Genomic DNA, 25,437 nt, shown 5'->3' with positions numbered 1-25,437 from the left:
TTTATTTATTTAGTGATTGTCCAAAGACCATTTTCAGCTGTGACCTTGACCAAAAGACAACAACATAATCACAAAAAATATTCAAGTACTAGAATAAAAAATAACATAGCAGCAATCCAAATGTATATAGCAGAATGGTAACTAGAGATTTAATTGTATTTGTGTAATAGTATAAAATATGTACAGTACAAGGTAAACATAGTAAAACAAATATAAGAGCCATAATGGCTTAAAAATTCTAAAAGATATACCTGGCAACATACTACCATAATGCACTGCACAGTTACTATTTGGGCAGGAGGGCCGGGATATAGATTAGCATGTTTTTTTTGGTCTGGGTTTTTTTCATTTTATATCTTTAGCTGGAAAGAGGTGGCCATTGCTGATATTTGGCCTCTTGGATTCTCTAGCCAACTGGAAACAATTTTTGACAAACAGTATTCACTTGTACATTCACCCTGTTCTGCTAGCATGAGTGAAATCAGCTTCTGAAATGAACTGGTGATTTACATAATACTAGAAATGTGGTTACAGGCGTCCACTAGCATTGAGAGTTTGTGGCTTGTCTTAGTGTTTGGTGCCTCTGTCTGGTTTTTGTGAGTAGGCATCTGTCATGCAGAGCATGTAGTGCAAAAGTATTTCAATGTAGTGTAGTTTTGCTATAAAATGGTTATGTCTGCCAATGCTGTTGTGTAGCAGTGTTCTGCTGACCAGAACATTAGTACTTCAAAGCCACCGAGGATGTGGATTTTATTTTCTGAACTGATCTTCTGCAGTTGCATACATATACTTTTTTTGCCCCCCCACAACACTGTACTCTGTAATTCATAAATCTGTAAGTTGCAGGTGATAGACAGTTCCAGGTATGCAGCTGTGTATGCCTCAGGTCAGCAGTATAGATGACCTTCTCTGAACTACACAGGACTCTGGTATATTGTGCATACCACATAACAGCCCTATGCAGTTGTGAACAATGTTGTGAATCATCCTGTTCGTGACTAATAGCTTATTCTATATAACTGTCCACACAAATAAGCACAGGTTAGCATGTCATTGTCAAAAACAGATGCAATAACATCATATTATTTTGGCAAACATAACATTTAGAAACATTTTTTGATACATTTCACACATTATGTACAGATGCCTTGCATTTTCCAGCTTTGTCTAAATTCATTCATGGAAGTCAGAACCCTAAATTTGTGACCTTTGCAAAGCCATTGTTCCTTAAAGTGTTATACAACAGGTTTGTACAGTAATGACTACTTCAGCAAAACCACAGTACATGCAGCTTGTGAACATGAAATAAAAGCTAATGAATTTGCAAGAACAGCAATCTCACCTTCCATTGTGTCCTTCCTGACTGACAATTAGGAGACAACACTATTAATGTACTTTCAGTTTGCCCTAGCCATTTCCCTAAATAAACTAAATCCATTTAAAATATTGTTGACAGTCTGTTTGTAATTCTTCTCCTCAAAATTGACCTGTCATTCACCTTATTTATATAATCTTTAGTTTAATCCCAACACCCCACCCCTTTCACTTATGTGAGTAGTTTCACCATTAACTGTTATATCACAGTTACAGTTTAGCCCATGTTTTCATTTCTTCGTCCTCTTCTTTTTATTCCTCTCCCACCAAACAATAAACCTCTTCCTATTTTTGTTGACTCCTGTATTGTTTCTACTCTACATTATAATACATTTAACACACGTTTATCTCTTTTATCTTGTCTCTCAATTCTGGATGCCAAATAACCAGCAATGTCCCTTTGTCCAACTATACGTTTTACAAATGAAAATAAATCTTGCCATTTTACCGCAAAAGGTGTTTCTTTTCTTCTTCATTTTAGTTTGTCATGAAGCTTGGCAGCATAGTCCCCTCCACAGCTTTGATGGTTTGCATCCTATTCCTGCCAAACAATGCAGACTCTAACTCACACTGTTGACTGGTTTGTTACTCACAATACTATTATTCTCATCCACAGCATTATCTACAAAATACTTTTAGCATTTTTCTAGCTTGATACAATGCTGTAGAAAAAAATGAGTTTCAGAATTAATATATACATACATGTGTTTATGTCAGATGATCAAGTTTTTGGAAACTCAAACTTCATATGGTTGAGACCATATGTTTGCTTTCTGAAAACTTGAAGCATTTGTATGGAAATTGCAGTACAGTGGGGATCAAGGAATTTACCCTTTTCCCCAATGTACTGGAATCTCGGAGTTGTATATATAATTTGCAAGGGATTTAGAGAGTACAGCCCCCCAACATGGGGGGGGGGTGTAGGGAGGCGTGACCTCCTGTAAAAATGTAGATTTTGTTGTTTTGCTTTTTTCCAAGTTTTTGGAAAGTTAAATATATGATCTCAAACCTCGCGGGAGAATAACACCTAGGATACCTTTTAGTTGTGTGACGCTGTGGAGAACACTGGCATTTCAGCTGCTGTGGCACATAGGTCATATATTATATTGCATAGTTTTGGTAAAAAGTGCCCTCTTGGCATCAAACTGTAAAGATAAGAGGCAGTGATGGACACAGTGTGGTATTCTAGGATCAGAAAAACAGTGTGTGCAGTGTAACTGTTCCTCTACCATTTGTCTGCTTGCAGCACTCTGCTTTAGATGAAAGTTAACAAGTAGTGTGAACAGGAATATGGAGGACTACCACTCAGGAGAATAGTGCGAGCAGTTTAACAATTCAGGAGAATAGTGTAAGCTGTTTAACCATTCAGGAGAATAGTGCAAGCTGTTTAACCATTCAGGAGAATAGTGCAAGCTGTTTAACCACTCAGGATAATAGTGCGAGCAGTTTAACAATTCAGGAGAATAGTGCAAGCTGTTTAACCATTCAGGAGAATAGTGCAAGCTGTTTAACCATTCAGGAGAATAGTGCAAGCTGTTTAACAATTCAGGATAATAGTGCAAGCTGTTTAACCACTCAGGAAAATAGTGCAAGCTGTTTAACCATTCAGGAGAATAGTGCAAGCTGTTTAACCATTCAGGAGAATACTGCAAGCTGTTTAACAATTCAGGAGAATAGTGAAAGCTGTTTAACAATTCAGGAGAATAGTGAAAGCTGTTTAACCATTCAGGAGAATAGTATGAGCAGTTTAACCAATCAGGAATAGTGCATGTGGTTTAACCGATCTTCTCCAAGGTACTTGGCACATCTCAGTTTGTAGTACTTTGCCTTTGATAAAAACAATAGCCAGGTTAACATACTGCTCCCTCTAGAAGATAGCACAGATTATGAGCTGGGGTATAAAACAATAGTGTTTTGTGTTTTTCTACCACTGCAGAGCCATTAGTGAACTGGGATATTTTTGCATATATGTGGAGGGTATGCAAGAATATCCTTAGGTCCCAATATTTACGTATGAAGAGGATATGTTCCGAGCAAGGGCAAGCAACTGGGTATCTAAAATGAATAGACAAGACATGCTCAAGTACAAGGTTAAATCAACCAACAAAAATCCCAGTCTTTGACTCTTGACTACTTATAGCCGTAATACTGATGTCTTATTGGATATAGTTCAGAGACATTGGAACATTCTAAGGGCAGATGACTTTTTAGCATCTATTCTAAAAGAAAGATGTCAGTTCTCCTTTAAGAGAGGCAGGAGTATGAATTCCCAATTGAGCCATTATAAACATAGTCACCAGTCTAACAGTGATAGGGCCCAGTGGACCATGATTGGTGATTTGTTGACAGGATGTGTGTCATGTGGGCATTGCACACACTGCAAGTCCATTATTAAAACCAAGGAATTTACAAGTACCAACACTGGACAAGTGTATAACTTTTTTTGCCAATTGTGGGACGGACTGGCTCATATATTTGGCAACCTGCACATGCTATGCTTTTTACTTTGGACAGACATCCAGACCCCTGCTCATACGTATCTCAGAACATCTCAGTGGCATTAGGAATAGGAAACCCATGAGTGCCCTATACAAACATACCATTAACCATCCAAATGCCATTTTCAGATTCACCATTATTGATAAAATATCAGGAAATATGACAAATAAAGGAGGATGGCATAGTCTTTTGGACTCTAAAGAAAAAAAAGTGGATTATCAAATTAGGTGTTTTATTTTCACCTGGATTGAATGACTACTTATATGCAATTAACCAATGACATGGCTTATTAGTATAACCATCAGGTATTTAAGTACAGTGTTTTATGATTTAAGGTAGCACTGAAGAAGGCTGATAAATTTTGTTAAGCCGAAACCGGTCTGTTTGTGTGCTTTTCATAATAAATTGTTTTACAGCTCGTCACAGTCTGCTGGCTCTTTATTTGGATTTTTGAATTTGGGGTGAGCCATACAGTTGCCTTACATGCAGGATTTTCTTTGGTTTCACTTTGAGTGCTAAAGCACCCCATAATTCTTCGCCTGATAGTTGTACAACTGAGTATCAATGTAAGTCTCTCAGAAATGTTTTTTTTTTTTTTTTTTTGCTCATTATGTGCAAAAAACTATAACAGTAATATACTAGATAGTAGAATGGGAACTCTCTCTTCTTTGTATCTTATTACCTTCTTAAAGGTAGCTTAAAGGACATTGACATTTGTACCATTTAATTAGAATGTCCCCATGGTCACCTGAATAAAAAAGGGCATTCAGCCAAAAAAAAAAAAAACATTAGCAATCATTCTATGAAACATTAAACCTTCATACTTCTAAGATTTAACCCATTAGTTCATACCTTCAAGAAGGAACTAAATGACTACATGGATCCATATGTTCCTGCATGTGACCCAAAGCATCAAGCTTTGTAATGGCCAAATGGCCCTGAACTTGTTCCCCCAAACTTATGAACATATAAACCTATAAACTAGCAATGGTACTCCAGATTAAGCATACAATTATCAACAGCCCATGCTTTCAGTGATGGGGGAACAGAAAAATATGAATCTAAACATGCAGCAATCCTTTATTAAAAAACAGGATGGGGAAACAGCTACTCTGGGAAAAAATGGACAAAAACACACAAATTTCAGATATTTGTAAAAATGTATATATTTTAACCATGTGTAGGTGTTTCAGATGAAGCTTGCTACTACTAAAAGGGCAATTTTAAAAATTTAGTTTTAAACCTTCTTCCATTAATAAACAACTCTTTTAAAATTTTGAAATGCAAAGTAAATTTAAATATATTGCTGCTTTCAAAATGTTTTACTGCCTTAAAGGCATTTCTCCTTTTCAAGGAATATTACCTTACATTCTTATGCGGAGTTTTCTGAATGTTCAGTACGGTATTATTACTATCTGCCATACTGAAGCCACTGTAATTATTTTTATTCATTTTAAAATAAAGTAAGTTCCATAAAGCACAAGTGTATCTTTCAGAAGTAGCCCAAAAGCACTGCCTCGGTAAGTTACTTAAGTGTACTCTCACCAATACATCTGATAAGCAAGTATTAGAAAGGGAGTTTGTTAGGGTAAAGAACAAGCTGTTAAAGAGGGGCTATAAGGACAGATACATTCAAGCAGCAATGGATAAGGTCAGAGGAATACCAAGTAAAAAATGTTATCAAAAAAGTTCTAGGGTTGGAATGATTATTATGTTAAAGATTTGGAGGAAAAGGAGCCTATGTTTTATGTAACTAAATTCTTTCCTTTCTCAGACGCCATAAGGGAATTGGTAAATAAATTATAGCCAGTAATTCACGGAGATGAGGTAATAGGGAAATTATTCCCCAATAGAGTTACCTTCTCATATAGTAGATTCGGCAATTTGAAGGAATTGCTGAATCAAAGGGCACAAAACACTGTGGGGGGGGGGGGGACCGGGGGCCTTTCCTTGTGGAAGATGTAAAGTATGTAACAGAATCAGGAATTTGGATGGATTTGTTATTAATGGAAATAAATTTTGGATCAAAAATTAATTTAAATGTGACTCTTGTGGGGTCATTTATATCACTGGGTGTGGATGTACACCAACAATGTGGTATATTGGGCAAGCAAAAAGGAAGGTTAAGTTGAGGATACTGGAACACTTGGATGATGTTAGGAACTTGAGATTAGAGAGCCCAGTGGCCCACCATTTTTGTTCTGTCCATGAAGGAAACTTAGATATTTTTTTCTTCAGTGTTCTGGTTAGACCCTTTGGAACTAATAATACGGTGGGGGGGGGATTATTCATAGGTTATTAAGGCTGGAAGCCAAACTTATTATCAATTTAGGAACCTTACATCCACGTGGGTTGAATTTAGAATTGAACTGGGATATCTAATGAACATAATTCATCTCAAGTTATCAGTTTATTCAATGTCTAGATGTTTACTTATTTATTTGCATGTATATGTTATGTAGTTGTCATGTGCTAGGTAATAACGAAAGTGGTAAGGTAGCTATGTACTGTAAATTAAATTCATTATAGATTTAAAGTAAGAAATATTTATAATCATGTATTCAGTGTGGGGTAGATTAATGGGGTTTTTCATAGTATATTTTTCACAGTGTATTTTATAATATGTCAGTCCTCTCTTTCACCTAAGGGAACTATGCCTTTAAGCTTGGGTGGTGTTTTTTATTAATTAAAGGTTTGGTGAATAAAATGCATTTGCATACAGAATTGATGGGATTTAAAAAGGCTGCAATAGTGTAAAATTTTAGTCCTTGAAGTCTTGTTTAGCCGAGGTACCAGAAGTGTGCAATAAAAGAAGGTGCAGCTATTCGCTTGGTTCCTGAATTGTTTTTTTTTTTTTTTTTGAAAATTCATGGTGAACTTTGGACTTCGTGCTGTGTATTTAATTCAGTAAGTTACTTCCCCAGAGTGACACTGTATATGATAGGAAATGACAGACCTAAACTCGGGAGAAGACATTAGTTGTGCTTGTATCTCATAGCTTTAACCCTCCATTCTGATTTCCACACCTGCCAGAAATCTGTTAGCTATTCTTTTGTAACTTAACTTATTCAGAATATTCAGACAATAAATGTGTACCTCCATACAAAAGTCTCATCCTCTTTGAACAGGACAAAATCATAAATAATGAAGGGGGCAAAGACCCAAAAATAGGGACATTTTAAATGTTACTCTTACAAACCTAGAAATATGGTATAATAATGGGTTTTGTATTATCATGAATTTTCTGAATGATATGAAGTCTGTAATTCAAATGACTGCTATTATTTTCTGATTTCGATCCTCAGTGATTTGGCAATGATTTGTTTGAAAAGGAAAACATTCACAGTGGGCCTGATAAAGTAGTTTGGCACCAGAAGTGGCACCCGTGCCTGATCAGATACCCTCACCTTTGGAGTTTGTGGGAAAATAAGAACCGTAGCTAATAGGTAACTCCCAATGTACACACATGGTCTTTACATAACAGGTAGTTCCCAAAGTACACACATGGCCTTTACATAAAAAAGGGGTACGGTACGTAATAAAGACCTGGATGGCACATGGGAGGGGGGCAGTAATGTGGCATATCCCTGTCAAACAACTCAGAATCTTTGTTGTCTGAACAGTTAATGCAGAGTAGAGCTGGGGAAGACAAACATTCATGACTCCTACAAGTTGGTTCCAGAAAGCAGTAGGTCAAGAACCCCAACCATGACACATCTAATAAAAAGTATGTTAAAGGGGTGGGCAAGGCAGTGCCCCCCACATACCTGGTAAGAGGTATGCTGATCAGAACCAGATTACTATAACTGCTATGAGATCACTGCTAAAACTTTACCTCAGTGTAGATGTGATGCTGTTGTTTACAGTTTGCCTTTTAACAGCAATCTGCAGAGCATTTCAGATTCCACAAGCACTGCAGCCAAGCTGTAAGGCATGGTAATTTGTAGCCTTGCAGTATGACAGCTAATGGCTAGCTTCCTGAGTACATATACAAGGACAGTGTCTATAAATACACAGAGCAAACAACACTGCTCCAATTACAGATGGTGACACAGGCTTAACATTTGGCAGGTCTGAAGCAAATTAAGGATGCAAATGGCCAATGTGTGTGCCTAAGGCCACCAGTGGTGGAATGTCACTGGGTTTAACATATTGATTAATTCAGTACCAGGCAAAGACTATAAGGAGGCCCCTCTTTCCTGTTATCAACAGGTTGCACCTTTAACTTATCATCAATGAAGATATGTGTTATACAAAGTAGGAGAGCATGGTTTGGATGTAAAGAAATAGGCAATACATTTCTTTTCAATAGTGCAGCTTCACATGCTCAGTGGGCCAGGGTTTCACAAGAGACTATTGAGAAATTAGTATGAAGGAAGTCAAATGCTTATGCATTTTACTTACACAGCAGTTTGTCTTAATGAATTTCTATTTATATTGCAGCACACATCCATCAAGCGTTTTGAGTCATCACTTACACATAAGGCAGTTACAGCACTGACTGTAGCAGAATAACAGACTCCATTTTGAAAATGAATTTTACTACAATGTTAAATGATTGGAGATATTGGTCATGAAACCGGCACAGCTTAGTGAAGAATTAGAGTATTACCACCAGGTCTTGGGGCTTCTCTGGTGCTCCCCTCCTTAATTTGGAAGGTAATTATATATGCCACATGCTAACCAGATACTTATTATCATTAGTAAGGTGGGAGATGGGTTCTAAATGACAAGGGTGGCACCCAAATCATTTACTTGCTTAGAGGTTGTTTAGCAATTAAGACAACAAGGTGCCAAGTCCATCTGAGCAGTGGAAATCATGAGATATGAAGTAAATAATTGTAAGGACAAGTTATCAACAAGTTGCTGCCAGAAATAGGGGATATACATATCACACCCAAGTAGCCTCAAATATAGCAACAGAATGGCGTACATCTTTTGAAGAAAGACATGCAAATCTCAGTGTAGGGTTGTTGAAGTTAAGATTGTGAAGGGCATAACAAAGATGTCCTTGTCAGATGTGGAGACAGTGACATTCCTTCCTTCTCTAGCAGAATATAGAGCTTAAGGGAGACTGAAAGTAAGTGGGAGGAAGGAATATGGGACTTGGGTATCTGGTCCTCCCACAGAGGTGGCTGCTTCAGGGGAGGTCTGCAGATGTTACAGCCACCCCCCCCCCCAGCAGATTGTAAGGAAGCATATTGATGAGAAGTGAAACATTTGAAATGTGTTATGCCATTTGTGTTAATGACTACAGGATGGACACTAAGAGTGGTGTCAGCTCTGTACTTGTAAGGATATGAATAATTCTGAACAAGTGCCACTGAAGATTTTGTCTTGTACATATTTGCTGAAAAACTGGTACTATGACTGGTAAAGAAACACATGGCTATAGCCACTTAACTCCATATTTGGTGTCTGTGCATTTCTTTGCAATAATTATAAGTGATTTAAATTGATAATACAGTTGATTAAAGGGAATTAACAAGCAGTGATATTTTCAAAATAATGGTGAAAAATGAATTATATCTATAATTATAGCACGTACAGAGCTGATGTTGTTCATAGTAGGGTTAGTGGTAAATCAAAACACTGCTACACCTGATCTCAGACAATGCAGGCTGACAAGCAACTTGCAGCCAGCTTTATTGTGTCTGAACAAGGGTAGCTTGCACTGTGTAGTGAGTGTGGTTGGGGGGACAGGAAGCAAGGGATAGTGTTATGGTCAGGCAGGAACATAATAGTTGTATAGTGTCAGGGCAGGGAGATGCAATCTGGCAGATTACCAGGAAAAGTTAGGGTCATGCCTTTTTGTCACTAGAAATTGTGGATAGCCTTTGCCATCCCAATCAACCCACTTTTAAAAGCAAGAGTAACACAGCATAGGGCAGCAGCTTATAAGGGACAGTATAAAGGATATAGAGGGTTATCCACTGGCCCAGAAAAGCTGACTGTACTAAAAGCAGAGGAGTAGGTATTGGTAGTTTAAGTTAGTTGTTCGCAGTCACATCAGATAAATGCAAGCTTGATAATGGAAAATTAAAGTAAATGGAGAGAAAGATGTGGGACTCGGTCAGCTTGTCCTCCTACACAGCCAAGGACCCAAGAGAGATATGTGGATTTTCCAGCACATCCTCCCTTGGCAGACGGTAAGGATGTGAAGTGAACCAAGTCTGAGGCTGTGTATGGGATTTGTGTTAAAAGATTTAAGACCGGCTATCAACACTGCAGTTAACTCTGTAGTTGTTAATGTGAGAATAATTCTGAGCAGGGTCTCCCTGAAACTTCTACCTTGTACACGTCTGAAATAGTTGGTATTCTTTATAGCAAATCAAGACAGGGGGTGCAGCCATTTAACTGCACATTTGATGCATGTGCATTTCTTTGCAATAAATGAAAAATATTTTAAATGGCAATAAGGTTGATTAATGTTAAGTAAATGCAATGATGATCTAAAAAGTAAAAAATAGTAAGAAAAAGTGAACTGTATGTATAACTATAGAGTGTCGTTTAATGTACTTTTGCGATGAGTTAGGGCAGAACTATGCACCATATCAAACAAATGATTCAGTTACTCAAAGTGGTTCAATTGATATAAAATTAAAGCTGTTTTATTTTCTAAGTACAGGAAGGTACTTGAGCTGTGCATGCTACAGATTATCATACTACTCCCAGGACATTTTGAGGATTGATATTGAAGGATTCATGTCCTACAGACTCTGAGCATACCACTAACTTCTGTATCATGCAAACTCCATCCTGCTAGTAGCTTATTTATTTATTTGACATTTGTTGACCGGGTTGGTATGTCTGAGATTGTGCCCTTCTTCAGAGGAGGCCAGAGGAGAAAATCTCCGAAGTGAAAACAATTTATACATAAATTATACAAAAATTAGATTTAGAGGACAAGAATACAAAACAAAGCTTGTGGTACAGAAATAAAAAACAGACAGGTTTAGAAAACAAATTATACAAGAAGAAAAATAAACTTCTATGGAAAGATTGTGCAGGTATGATGTACAAAGTAAAGACTAACAGAGTAGAATAAAAATACAATAATGTGTATAGATTACAAAGGTTAATAGGTAACATATTGTTTTTTCAAGACAAGATATAGTTGAAAATGGTATGTCAAGTTAGAAGTGGATGAAAAAGAAAAATTTCGCCTAAGAAAAGGTTGCAAAGATGTCGACAAACTAGTTAATGGGGGTCCAGCAGGAGATACTTAGAAGATGATTTCTTAAGTGTAGGCTAAAAGAGAAATGGAAAGAGAAAGGTAGAGGAGGGGGCAGGGAAGAAAAGTATAAGTTTACCCGGGGCAGAAAATTAGAAAACTTAAAGTGTTTCCAAAGTTCTGGGAAGGGCTTTAGAGTGCAAAGGACAATACAATCAGGATTTACAGGTTGTAAACGGTAGCCGATTTACTTTTACCTGTGGGAGCTTTATTGCATTTTTTTGAGGGGGAGGGGGTAAACCATAAAAATGGATAGAGTACAACAATGTGCATTCACTGATATGCTACTCGCCACTCTGAAACTGTTGTCCAATCGCCATACACAACAGCGGCGCTCAGTTCTATTTATATATCACTAAGACGGCGGAGTTTATAACAAATTCTACCCACCGAAGTAATACATTACCGTTTTAAAAGACCTGCAAACGTGACTAGATATTAAAGTCGGAGAATTACTAATTATCTGACTAGAGGCAGAGCATGGGTTTTAAGCCAGATCATGCGTAAAACACATCTGCTTTCAGAGCCAGATGTAGCGCTACACAGTAAACGCACGTAGTAAGTGCACCTTACAGATTCAAACTGCAAACATTTAATTTGTATAGTGAAACAAACGCTCCTGACATGCATGAAGACGTACGAAATGTCAACTGTGCGTGAATAAAACTTTAAGCAACTGAAAACATGTTGATCATCGTCGTATGTTTTATTTCCAAGCGCAGGTAGCTGTAAACACTTTTTGTAGCAACGTAGTAAATAACATTTGAAAAAACACGGTCAAAAGCATGTTTACTAATTAACGCAAAGACTTACCACTAGTGTCCAGGAATACTGGCAAGGGGACCTCTCGAAGAAGACTGCTCCAGCCTTCCTCCTCGTCTTGGCTCTGACTGTCTAGGGGCGAGTGCGTTTCAGGTGATTTCTCCCTCGTTAGCTGGGAAGGTCCGTCAGCAAGGACTGTCGACTCATCTTCGTCACTATCTGAAGACCCACAGATATTTTCAGACTCAGCCGAGGTACTATAGAAGGGGTTACCGCTGCTGTCATCCTCTCCAGACTCCCCAAATACATCGTCCGAGATCTGCAGGCTCTCATAGCGGCTGCGGGCCGCCTCCAATAGGGACTTACCCCTTCGCCCTCCACCCTCAGCCATCGCAGGGAAAACCACCGGCGGACAAGCAGGTGCACCTTGCTTCCAAACCCGCGCAGAATCTGCACCCCAGCAGCAAGCAAGCCCACACACCTTGTCAGTGGGAATAACCGGCAGCATAGATCCTCTAGAAGAGCAGCTTCATCTGCTGCACACACTTCACTGGAACGGTGTCATACAGGTAGGGAGCGGCAGCAGAAGCACAATCCCCGGCATCTACAAAGAGGATCTGTCCAATGATGGGGGTGCTGAAGCACAGGAGCCTAACCTGCCCGCCAGCAGTCGGACGTTATCAATATTTATAAACGCGCAGCTGCAGTCCTAAAAGGAAGGAATGCCACGCACTAACCAGCTCGTGCCTCAGACGGGGCTGAGAGCTTCATTCCGAGGCTCATCGGCTCGAGCCTTACAGCCGACCACGCCTAGCGGGTAACCTCCACTTCACTGGATAATCAGAGTGGCGCGTCAATTCCGCATCCTGCCTGCCAATGGGCATTTGCAAGTCGAGATACCTTCCTGGTACGCATCTCAGCTCTTATTATGAGTATTTTAAGTTTATGGCGGTGTTTATTGATAGCATACGTCCATTTTCAAAATAAATATCAGTACTTGCATGTTGCTGTGCGTTAAATATGAAAAAAAAAAATGAAAAGAATCCCGTTGGTAGAAGTGTTACAGTTTACCTTGGCTCTTACCTGTCCAGATTTTCGCCTCACATTTTTGGTCCATTTATCATAAAATTGTGTTTCGGGGCAAATCACTGACAAATCATTAAATATTTAAGTCAGAAAATAATGACAGACATTTGAATTGCAGACTTCATACCTTTCAGAAAATTTATATTAATGCAAAACCTGTTATTCTATTAACTTTCTAAGTTGTGACAATACTTAAAAATTGCCCCTATTTCTGGGTCTTTGCCCCCCTCCCATTATTTATGGTGTTCTCCAGATTTTTTGCTCTGAGAGGTAAGCAGACTGATGGAAATAATTAAACAATGTGTGTGTATATCTGTGTTTATGTGCTATGCGTGTTATGCAGATATGTCACATATAATATATACGATTTAGTATATGTTTCAAATAATTATTTAAAACCACGTGTTTAATATATGTATAAAAAACTGTATGATGTGTATCTGTACAGTATCCATATACATATATATCTATACATAGATGCACACACAAGTGAATATAATATATATATATATATATATATATATACATGTATTATAAATAAATATACTATATATATAAATATACATATATATATATTATATATATATATATATATGTATATATATATATATATATATATATATATATATAGAGCGGAGGTCCGGAGAGAAAAGCTCCAACAAACAAAAATGTATATTCAATATACATTTAAAGTATACTTAAATGTAAAAAGAGTTTACAGAGTACACAACTTACAATATTGTTATATTTGGGTTAGATGTAAGAAATGTTAACCTGGAAGTGAACATAAACATAGCCAGTAAATATTCAAGTGTTAAGTTTTTCTTTAAAAGACTTTAGATTATCTACTTGTTTTAGGGACATTAGGACAGTATTGCAAAGTTTGGTAACATCACTAGACTATAGTGAGTCTCCCACACTGTTGTGAGATTTGCTAGTGATTAGCAGAAATGTATTGCTAGGACGTAGATGTCTAGGTGGTGAGTACTGCTGGATGGTGGTCCTTAGTGACTGAAATTCTGGTTTATGAATTAGGTTGTGGGCTGTGAGTAGTTGGGAATAAGTTAGGTAATGTAGAAGTTCTAGGCTGTTTAGTTGCTTTAAGGCCAAGTGTTGGTGAGTCCTATATGGTAGGTTGACAGTGAGTTCTGCTCTTTTATTGTGACAGGCATCAGGTTTAATTTTTGTGGGTAAAGTGTTGATTTGTAAGGGTGGGTAATGCATATAGGAATGATCGAAGGAAGCAGGATGATGTAATAGATCTCCTAGTTGTTTTGGAGGGTAGGTTTTGGTCTAGCAGACAAATTTGAGTTTCTAATGAGTTTTTTTTAATGATTTGAGCAATGTATTGGTCAAATTTCAGAATTTCATCTAAGGTAGGATCTAAAGGTTTAGTATGGGTTACCATATCTATTGTGGCATTATTTGCTGAGGTAATTAAGAATGGATATATCTTGCCTGATATTTGTTTGTATATAAATAACATTAGTTTGGTTTAATTTGTGCTCGTGAGCAACTGAAAGTTCTATAGGCAGGATTCAATATTGGGAAAAGATTATTGGGCAGTTTCTTCCAGTTTTGGGAAGGTTGGAGCTGTGCATATAAGGGTAGAATTATCTGTATAATGAAGGCAAGTTTGGTGGATGTCTAGAGATTATTTGTAAAATTAAAATGTAAAACAGCAGAGGGATTGGTAGGAATGGTCAGAAATCATATAACAGTTATACAGCCTGTTGGAAAGATAGCTAAGAAACCAGGAGTGTGATGACTAGGAGAAGCCTAAGGAATAATATTCAGTTAGCAATTGTTTGGTGAGAGATGGTGTCAAATGCCTTGAACAAATCAAGGAAAATATAAGAGGCTAAGTGGTTGCATTTCTGTTGAGGTTAACAGTACTGGAGAAACTAAGGGGTTGTTGTATGATGATTAAGTTGGAAACCATGTTGAGTGGAGAACAGGAAATTGTTATTGATGAGATGTTTGATGAGTTGTGAGTGGATGTATTTTTTAATGCTTTTTGATAGGGGTGATAAGATAGCAATAGGTCTGCAGCTGGAGAACTCTGCAGAAATCCTAGCTTTGTGAAGTGGTGTAATGAATTTTTTTTGAAACATCAGGGATGTGGTTTTCTTTGATGTTGTGGTTTATCAATAAGGATGGAGACAGAGTAAACTAGAGCATCTGGTACTGTTTTTATATACTCAACTGGTAGGTTATTTGCAGCTAAAGCTGTTGGTTTTAATTTGAGGAAATGTTTTCTAATGGCTGAGGTTGTGACAGGTTATCTTGGCTGGTAGGAACTGTGAGGGAGGTGGAGAAGTTATCTTTGAGTAAAGAAAGGGCTGAATGCAGTATTGAATTGATCAACAATGTAATTTGTGTTATTGCTTGTTGTTGGAGAGAGTGTGGTGGTTTGGCCAGCAGGAAGATTTTTATGTTGAGAACCAGAATAGTTTGGAGTTGTATTGGTGCCTGTGCTGTACTTTGGTGTAGTAACATTTTCTGTCTGTTTTAATTTGTTGCTTTGACAGCTTTCTAAGGTGTCTGAAATTCTGCAAGGTATTTTGTGCTTTGTTTTTAGAACAAGATTTCCATGGCTTACCTTTGCGCTATATGAGTTGCCTGGTTTCTTTTGTTAGCTATGATGCTATGTTGGATTTGACTGTTTTTGTTCTTAACTGGGGTTAGTTTATTTAGTACATTTAAGAATATGCTATTATAGAACTATCTTTTGCTGCATGTGGCAAGATTGTACACTTGGCTTTAAAGGGTTTTTTTATCTATGTGGTTTTAGTTGTCTTGGTGCAAAAGTTGGAAGGTGGTCACTGTTGGTGCCAGTGCTGTTTGGTGTGGTAGTGATGGTACAGTGTAGGACAGACTGCATATTACTACTTTTGTTAATGCTTGTGTGGTGTTTATTACTTGGGAGAAACCATATAGGGTTAGTGAGTATGCAGGAATATCAAAGTTGATAAGTTGCCAGTATGTGTTGAGTTGACCAGGATAATAGTTTCATGGTGGATGTTATGAGATATATTCAGCTGTTGTGATATCATTATGAGGCGGAGTATATATTGCTATGATGCACATGCATTTATGATTATTTATTCAACAGAATAAAATAAGAATTTCAACAATGTCAAATATGAGATGGGTTTGAGGTATAAAGTGAATTCTGGAGTGTTTTTTTATATGATTGCTATGTCATCTGCCTTGTAATGTTTCCTATTCATTCTGATGATGCTGTAGACTGAGGGTAGGATTTGTTCATCATTGTATCTTATTTTAACCAGGTTTCTGTGTCAGTAAGTACATCTGGAGAGTAAATAGCTATGCGTATATGTATATCTAGTAATGTGTTACAGATCCTTCTGAGATGAATGTTAAGCAGCAGTAGTCTGGTACCTTGACTACAGAAAGGAAGCAGTCTGGAAGTATTTAGTATCAGAAAAATGGATGTGTGATGAGGATGTAGTGTATGCCCAGGATCTGAGTGGCTATCTCTATTAGGGTACATTGTTTATGTGAGCTGTTGCTAAAGAAACAGACATTTACATTTATATTTAGGTGTTATGTTGGACTTGTGGACTATGTGGCTATGTTGTTCAAAGCTGGGTTTGAGAAAAAACAGTGTATATAGTAAACTATAATTCATAAGATGCATTATAAAGGTAAGAGGATGAGTTTTAAATGGGGTAATTGGGGGTTGGTGGAAGCTATGGAATCAGTTTGCAAATGGGTGTGACAGAATGTGACTTATAAATAGCATTACTATCAGTACTATAAGTATCTGGATGAGTATCATTGTGCGAGGAAGGAGGAAAGGAGTAGTGTATGTAGATGGGTAAGGCAGAAAAGGAGATTATGATAGATTATAGTGAGAATGAGGCTAGTGAGAGAGGAGGTTGTGTAGGTTGTGGCAGACTAGGTTGAGAATGTGGAGAGAATGAGTGTAGAGAGAAAGAAAAAGGGTTGGGGAGTGTAAAAACAGATTGGAGAATAAGATGTGTTAGAAAGATGAGGTTTTCATTGAAGGGGGTATAATTTCAGGGTAAAATGTTACGTAATGAGTATCATGGAATTAGAGTGTATACGTGCAGAGGGACACTTAAACTAATGTGTTCTGTGTTGAGGAGTGTATGAGTGCAGAGCAGGACTCAAATTAATGTGTGTTGTATTGGGGGGCCTGATGAAGGAGAGGTGTATTAGGTTTTCATTTTTACTTGGTGAGTAGTAGAGAAGTACTGCGGTGGTGGTGCTGCGGTAGCATTGTTGCCTCACAGTAAGACATTGTCCTGTTCGATTCTCAGCTAGAGCGTCTTCTGTGTGGAGACATGCGTGAATGGGCATACTTTCGTTGAAGGTTGTGCATCAGGGCTGGCAACTCGGCACATAAAAATCTACTGCCAATCATTAGCAGACCGGAGTTCCGCTGTGGCGACCCCTAACCGAGAAAAGCTGAAAGACACAACAACTTGGTGAGTAGTAGAGAGTTAGTGAAGGGCAAGTGGAAGAAGATTTATTGGATAGTCAAGTAAAGGGGGAACTGGCTAATACATGGCTTTGTTAGATAGCCAGACAGTGGCTGGGTAACCAAGGATTAGTAACGATTGGGTGATATGGAAAGATACATGTGGTTATGTTGTTAGTTGTTGAGATGAAGTAGGTGGAGTTAGTTAAATTGATGTTTGGAGTAAGTGGTGGTTGGTGAAAATTGGGGATAGGGTAGCTGAATGAAGTGAGCCGCCTAAACACAGCAAGGGCAAATGAAGCAGGGCTCACTCAGGCAGGGTGACCTGTTATTACAGAGACAATCTCTAGTGAGTCAAATAGAGTGACAGATAAGTTATACTTCATGATACGAAAAAAGAGTAAAGGGAGGACAAAACATCACTGTAATGGGGAAGCTATATGACTAGGTTTGAGGAGAAAAGATAGAAATTAACTCTATGTGCCTGAAACTGGGGTCTACACTGATCTTGAAGGCATCTTCAGCTAGTCAAATGACCAGGAATGCACACATCTACATATATATATTCATATATATATATATATATATATATATATATATATATATATATATATATATATGTATATATACATATTGGTCCTTATCAGTTGATCGAGTTTTCAGAAACTTAAAATTCATATGGTCAAGACGATATGATTGAGGTTTTGAAAACTCGGAGCTTTTGAATGGAGATCATGGAACAGTGAGGATCAGGAAATGTACCCCTTTCTTTACTGTAGTGCAATCTCAGAGTTGGTCTCTACAATTTGCAGGGGGTGTGGGAGTGCAGATGGGCTTGCACCCTACATAAACATAAAAAAGTAAGATTTTTGTGGGTGTTTTGTTTGTTTTTTGATGTTTGAGTTTTCTGACAGTTGATCATATGGTCTTGTCCATATGAATTTCGAGTTTCTGAAAACTCGATCATCTGACAGATAGATATATATATATATATATATGTGTGTGTGTGTGTGTGTGTGTATACACACACAGTGGATATAAAAAGTTTACACACTGTAATGCCCGTGCACTGGCCCAGCAATCAAGGAATCTCAATTGTCACCACTAACACCAGTGAGGGGCATCCATACTGGGAAAGGTTTAAAAATATTTAATAATAAGTAATAAAAACACAAGAAAATACTTGTTACTACACAGTGCTAGTCAAGAGTTCAGAGATCACAGAGAAATATTTAAAATAACACAGTAGAAAAGATCTGACATCACAGTAAAACAAACTAGTCTAATCTTCCTATTTCCTAGCTATATCTAAGAGAAACACAGTTCTAAATAACTTACATCTAGAGCAAGACAGTGCTGGTGATGATGGATGTTCTCAGGACAAATGCTCTGAGCTCTCTTATTCTCTCTATTTAAATTGATAACACAGAGTTGCTTCACATGACATCATTCTTCACACTTCTCTGGTGTTCCCAGGCTAACAGAAACTACATTTACATTCTTTACACCTGGTCAGAAACCAGAGCAATAAAGGACATTTATACATGCAAATGCTAGCCATTAACTCTGGTCTTAAAAAATAGGCAGGGTGCCTCCCTCTAGACATATCGGCTCCGAATTTTGACATCAAAGACAGTCATAAAATGCTTGACTTAGCTTTCTTACAGCTTTTGTTACATTTTTGCAGTTCAATATTCAATGCAGTCTTTTCACGTTTAAGGGAACAAGCCTGTGGCTTACATTAATATTTGCAAATGACAGAATTATCTACAAAATTCTATCTGGTTAGGCTGGCAGTCTTCACCTATCTTCACACATATACCCCCTGGAGAACCCAAGCTAGTTTTTCAAGTGACCCTTCAGAAACGTTGCTTGACTGGGTTAGGTCTGTCTGAGTATACCTTACCCCATTCCCTGTCTTGAGACCCCATCTGCATTGGCATTGCTAATCCCACTGTGGTGCTGCACTGACATATCATATGCTCGCAACCCTAGGCTCCATCTTAGCAACTTGGCATTTTGCTGGCTGGCTCTGTGAAACCATGTTAGGGGATTGTGATCTGTAACTACAGTGAATTTTCCCCCATACAGATAAGGCTGAAGTTTCTGCAGTGCCCACTTTTCTACAGCTGCATAGCATTCCTCCCTTGGTTGGAGCCTGTGACTGAGATACATAACTGGGAGCTCTTCTCCCTCTGAAGAAATCTGACTAAGTACAGCCCCCACCCCATGGTTCAAAGCATCCACCTCTACAACAAATTATTTGCTGTAATCTGAACTGGCTAACACAGGGAGTCCTCCCAAAGCTTCCTTAAGCTCCTGGAATGCCTGCTCACATGCTGGGGTCCACACTACCTTATCTGAACTGTTCTTCCTTGTCAGGTCTGTGAGGGGAGCAGCTATGGTACTATAACTGGGGACAAACTTTCTGTAATACCCTGCTGTCCCTAAGAATGCCCTCACCTGCTTTTTGGTAACAGGTGCAGGCCATGCCTGAATAGCTTCTACTTTGACAAGTTCTGGCCTGATCTTACCACTCCATACTCTATGTCCCAGTTAGGAGACCTCCACCATACCCACCTGACATTTGCTGGGCTTAATGGTCAGCTCTGCCCCCTGTAGTCTGCCCAGCACCTCCCTGACATGCTGAAGGTGCTCTTGTCAGGAATGGCTGTAGATGGCAATATTATCCAGGTAAGCAAGGACAAACCCTCCTGTTCCTGCTAGGATATGATCTACCAGCCTCTGGAAAGTCACTGGGGCATTTTCCATCCCAAAGGGCATCTTTGTGAACTCATACAAGCCAAAAGGAGTCACAAAGGCTGAGTTCTGTTTAGCACTGGTAGTTAAGGGCACCTGCCAGTGACCCTTGGTAAGATCAATGGTTGTAAGATACTTAGCCCCACCCAGCTGCTCTAGGGCCTCATCTGTCCTAGGCGTGGGGTAAGCATCTGACTTTGTGCGACTATGTAATTTCCTGTACTCCACACAGAACTTGGTGCTGCCATCCATCTTTGGCACCAGCACCACTGGGGAGGCACAGGGACTGTTGGACTTTTGAATCACCCTTAGTTCCAACATCTCCTGTATCTCCTCCCTCAGAGTCTGTTTGACTCTCTCAAGCATCCTATGAGGGGCCTGCCTAATAGGCCTTTGGCATCCTGTATCCACCTGGTGCTGCACTAGGTGGGTGTACCCTGGTTTCCCAGTGAACATGTCCCCAAACTCCTGTAACATTGCTCGGAATTCTCAAACTTGGGTAGGAGATAGCTGCTGGGACATTGCTACCCTTCCGCTGAGGTGTCAGTCCAAGCCTCACTGAGGAGATCAGTCACCAGATCTCCCTCAGACTCCTCCTGCAATCCACTGCAAATGCTCAGCACAAGGGCCTCCCTAGCATGGTAAGGTTTCATCATGTTAACATGGTACAATTTGTGCCCCTGCCTCCTGCCTAGCAGTTCCACCATGTTGTTAACATCACTTACCTTTCTTACCACCTTGTAGGGTCCCTCCCAAGCTGCTTGCAGCTTGTTGTGTCTGACAGGAATGAGAACCATTACCTGCTGCCCCACAGCATACTCTCTAGCTCAAGCATTCCTGTCATACCATACCTTTTTCTGTTGTTGGGCTTCTGCCAGGTTCTTCTGGGACAAACCCATGAGTTCCCTGAGCCTTATCTGGAGGTTTAGGACATATGCCAAAACAGACTCCTGGTGAGATTCACACTCACCTTTCCACTCATCTCAAATTAAATCTAGAGGTTCTCTCACCCTATGCCCATACAGAAACTCAGTGGGTGAAAAACCTGTGGATTCCTGGGGAACCTCTCTGTAAGCAAACATATGGGGCAAATATTTGTCCCACTCCCTCTTAAACTGGTTTGCAAATGCCCATAGCATGGACTTGATTGTAGAGTTTAACCTCTAAACAAGACCATTAATCTGGGGATGATAGGGGGTGGTCTTCATGTGCTTCACCCCACCGTACTTCCACAGACAAGTCAGCAGGTCTGACATGAAATTGTCCCCTCTGTCAGTCAGTGTTTCTTTTGGGAAACCTACTCTGCTGAAAATCTCTAACAAAGCATTTGTCACCTTTTCTGCCTCAATGGAGGACAGAGCCAGTGCCTCAGGGTATTGTATAGCATAATCCACTACCACTAGGATATACATTTTATCTGTGGAACTTGGGGTAGTCAGAGGCCCCTCAATATCCTTAGCTACCCTCAGAAATTGCTCCTCAATCACAGGCAAAGGAATCAAAGGAGCTCTCACCTTGTCTCCTGCCTTGCCTACCTTTTGGCACTGCTCACAGGTCCTGCAGTACCCTGTTACATCTCTGGAAATTCCAGGCCAATAGAAGTTCTCCATAATACATCTCTTTGTACGTTTTATGCCCATATGACCCACAAAGGGAATATCATGGGCTATGGCTAGAAGCTCCAGACAGTAGGCTCTAGGCACTACCAACTGCTGTACCCTCTCACCTTCAAGCCATCCCTCAGAGGTCCACTCTCTATACAGTAACCATTTGTCCCAGTATACATATTCCCCCTTCCCCTGAGAATCAGGTGCCTCACTAGCTACCTGCCTCAGGCCTTGCAATGTAGAGTCTGAGAGCTGAGCCTGTCTCAACTGTCTCTTTGTAACAATCCCAGCTCCCCTTCCACAGGAAGTCTGGCATCCTGTGACAGTGGTGCCTCACTGTCAGCCTGCGTAATACTACTCACCTCTACATTTGCAGTCACTCTGTCCAAGGGAACATCAGTACCCACAAGCAGACATGGCTCACCTTCAGTTTCACTGCTACAGATAGCTCCCTCCCTAAAGTAACCACCTCAACAGTCCTGGCTGTAAGTATGCAGTCAGTCTGGGTCTCCTCCAGGCTACCAGACCCACATGCTTGTCATCTAGCCTGAGTGTGTGTAATTGCATAAGGACATGGTACTGCCTCATCCAAATCCTTCCATATCAGGACATCTACAGGATGGTAGTTCAGTACCCTTGTTGTCTCAAGACAACCTACTATTGGCATTTTGTCTTCCCACTTACTGGGTCTCTCACCTTTTGTTCCCCACCTTGCCCTCATGGGCATCTGTATGCCCCACTGGTTGCATTCAAAACATTTAACCCTAGGTCCTGGACATGAACCTGGACTAATAGCTTCCCCTGCTACTGGCAGATTCTGTTGGGGCAGTCTGTGCTGCCCACCTTGGGTTCCTTTAGACCCATGAGCAATACTGGGGGTCCCTTTCCTGTGCAGGGATGCCCTGCTTGCTAGGTATAGGCCTCCCTTCTTCTCCAACTCATCTGAAGTAGCACATTGTCTATCAGCTAACCAGATCCTCATGTCCTCAGGCAAAGTGCTAAGGGCTTGTTCCCTCACCAAACGGTCTGCCAGCCCTTCAAAAGTGGTAACCTGACATCCACTCACCCACCTATGAAAATAAGTGCTCAGTTCAGCAACATATTTGCACACACTTTCATCTACCTTGCGTCTATGCTCACAAAACTTTTTCTTATATGTTTCAGATGTTAGCTTAAACAATTCTAACAAGTGATTTTTAGCAGCAGTATAATCAAAATATTCACAATCAGCAAGTTTAGACAACACAGTTACAGCTTTACCATGAAGTAAGGGGGTTAGGAACAGTACCCAGAGCCTTTCGTCAACATCATACTGTTTACATACCCTCTCAAACATATGAATGAAGCTATCAAAATTATCCCCCTCTTAAACTGTGGAAGAAATGTACTGACCATTTTTGCTTCTGGGGTCCAGTTACTCCCTTCCCCATTACCTCCATGACTCTGACAAAGAGTCAGAATTTCCTTCTCATGCTGCCTCTGCCTCTCCTTTTCCTCAGCTTCCAGGCATAGCAATTTCTCATTCTCCTCACTCTCTAGACAATTCAGTCTCTCAGATGCTTCTATTTCCAAACACCTGGCATCCAACTCAAATCTCTTTAGCTCCAGATGTATTTTAAGTCCTCTGCAGAAAGGATGAGCTGTCAATTCTCTGAGTGTGGTACATCTCCACTGCCAGTCTGATTGTTCTCCTGGCTGCTGTTTTCTGATGCAACAAGGCTGCAATTAGGTCTGCCTTAGTCAGGTTTCCATGCACCAGTCACCTAGCCTGGCACATCTCAGCCAGCTGGCTTCTTGTCAGCTTTCCATACTCCTCTGCTGACATGATGCCTGCTCTCCCTGACTAACTAAGCTAACAAAAGAAATAAAACAATTGTGATCTGAACTTTGAGTAGTCACTGCATGGCTGATTTAGAGTACCAAAACACCTTCAGTGATCACTGTACACAAGCTAAAGGAATTCACTCTACCCACACCACTACAAGCCAATTAGTATTTGCCAATCAATTAATATGTGGTGTGGATATCCCACTACTGCCAAACAATGAATTAATATGGGACGCCCGTGAACTGGCCCAGCAATCAAGGAGCCTCAATCCTCACCACTAACACCAGTAAGGGGCGTCCATATTGAGAAAGGTTTAAAAATATTTAATAATAAATAATGAAAACACAAGACAATACTTCTTACTACACAGTGCTAGTCAAGAGTTCAGAGATCATAGAGAAATGTTTAAAATAATACAATGGAAAAGATCTGACATCACAGAAAAACAAACTAGTCTAATCTTCCTATTTCCTAGCTATATCTAAGAGAAAACACAGTTCTAAATAACTTATATCTAGAGCTAGACAGTGATGGTGATGTTGGATGTCCTCAAAACAAATGCTCTGAGCTTTCTGATTCTCTCACTTTAAATTGATAACACAGAGCTGCTTCACATGACTCTGGTGTTCCCAGACTAACATTAACTACATTTACATCCTTTACACCTGGTCAGAAACCAGAGCAATAAAGGACATTTATACATGCAAATTCTAGCCATTAAATCTGGTCTTAAAACAATAGGCAGGATGCATCCCTCTAGACATATCAATTCTGAATTCTGATATCAAAGACAGTCATAAAATGCTTGACTAATCTTTCTTACAGCAGAGTGCACTGTTGTTACATTTTTGCAGTTCAATATCCAATGCAGTATTTTCACATTTAAGAGAACAAGCCTGTCACTTACATTAATATTTACAAATGACAGATTTATCTACAAAATTATTTCTGGCTAGGCTGGCAGCCTTCACCTACCTTCACACACATCCCTGTTAAAATGCATTTTTTGTGATATAAAAAAATGAGACTGCAATAAATAATTTCAAACATTTTCCCACCTTTAATGTGACCTATAACCCATACAATTCAGTTGAAAAACAAACAAATCTGTTAGGGGAAAATATAAAAAATAAAAAACATACAATAAACTGGTCGCATACATGTGCACACCCTTAAACTAATACTTTGTTGAATCACCTTTTGATTTATTTACAGCATTCAGTCTTCTTGGGTGCACACCTGCCATCAATTAAAGAGACTCTGATTAACCCCAAATAAAGTTCAGCTGCCCTAGTAGGATTTTCCTGACATTTACTCAGTTGCCGTCTACAGCAAAAGCCATGGTTCGCAGAGAGCTTACAAAAACATCAGATCTCATTGTTGATAGGTATCAGTCAGGAGAAAGTTACATAAAAATTTTCACAGCAGTGTATATACCACGGAACACAGTGAAGACAGTCATCAAAAAGTGGAGAAAATATGGGATGACAGCAACGTTGCCAAGAACTGGACATCCCTCCAAAAATTAATGAAAAGACAAGACAAAAACTGGTCAGGGTTGCTGCCAAGAGACCTACAACAACACTGAAGGAGCTGCAGGAATTTCTGGCAAGTACTGGTTGTGTACTACATGTGACAACAATCTCTTGTATTCTCCATATGTCTGGACTAGGGTGGGGTTGCAAGACAGAAGCCTTTTCTTACACAGAAAAACATCCAGGCTTGGCTAAAATTTGCAAAACAATACATCAAGCCTCCCAAAAGCATGTGGGAAAATGTGTTATGGCCTGATGTGACCAAGGTTGAACTTTCTGGC

At 39.4% G+C, this 25,437-nt stretch overlaps 1 protein-coding gene across 1 annotated transcript in view; it reads right to left on the bottom strand.

Annotated features, from left to right (window-relative positions):
• The window catches only part of PGBD5 (piggyBac transposable element derived 5), a 699,910-nt gene extending 687,232 nt beyond the window's left edge, over positions 1–12,678 (bottom strand). The window contains exon 1 of the mRNA XM_044076084.1: positions 11,921–12,678. Coding sequence (XP_043932019.1) covers positions 11,921–12,377 — 457 coding nt within the window. The 5' untranslated portion in view covers positions 12,378–12,678. The remainder of the gene's footprint in view (positions 1–11,920) is intronic.
• Positions 12,679–25,437: the final 12,759 nt, after the last annotated feature.

Source organism: Protopterus annectens, chromosome 1.part1, assembly GCF_019279795.1.
Source record: "Protopterus annectens isolate FY-2018-M chromosome 1.part1, PAN1.0, whole genome shotgun sequence".
In the NCBI taxonomy this organism is placed as follows: domain Eukaryota; kingdom Metazoa; phylum Chordata; order Ceratodontiformes; family Protopteridae; genus Protopterus; species Protopterus annectens.
The sequence above is the reverse complement of the archived record's forward strand: the minus strand, read 5'-3'. Positions and strand labels throughout refer to the sequence as shown.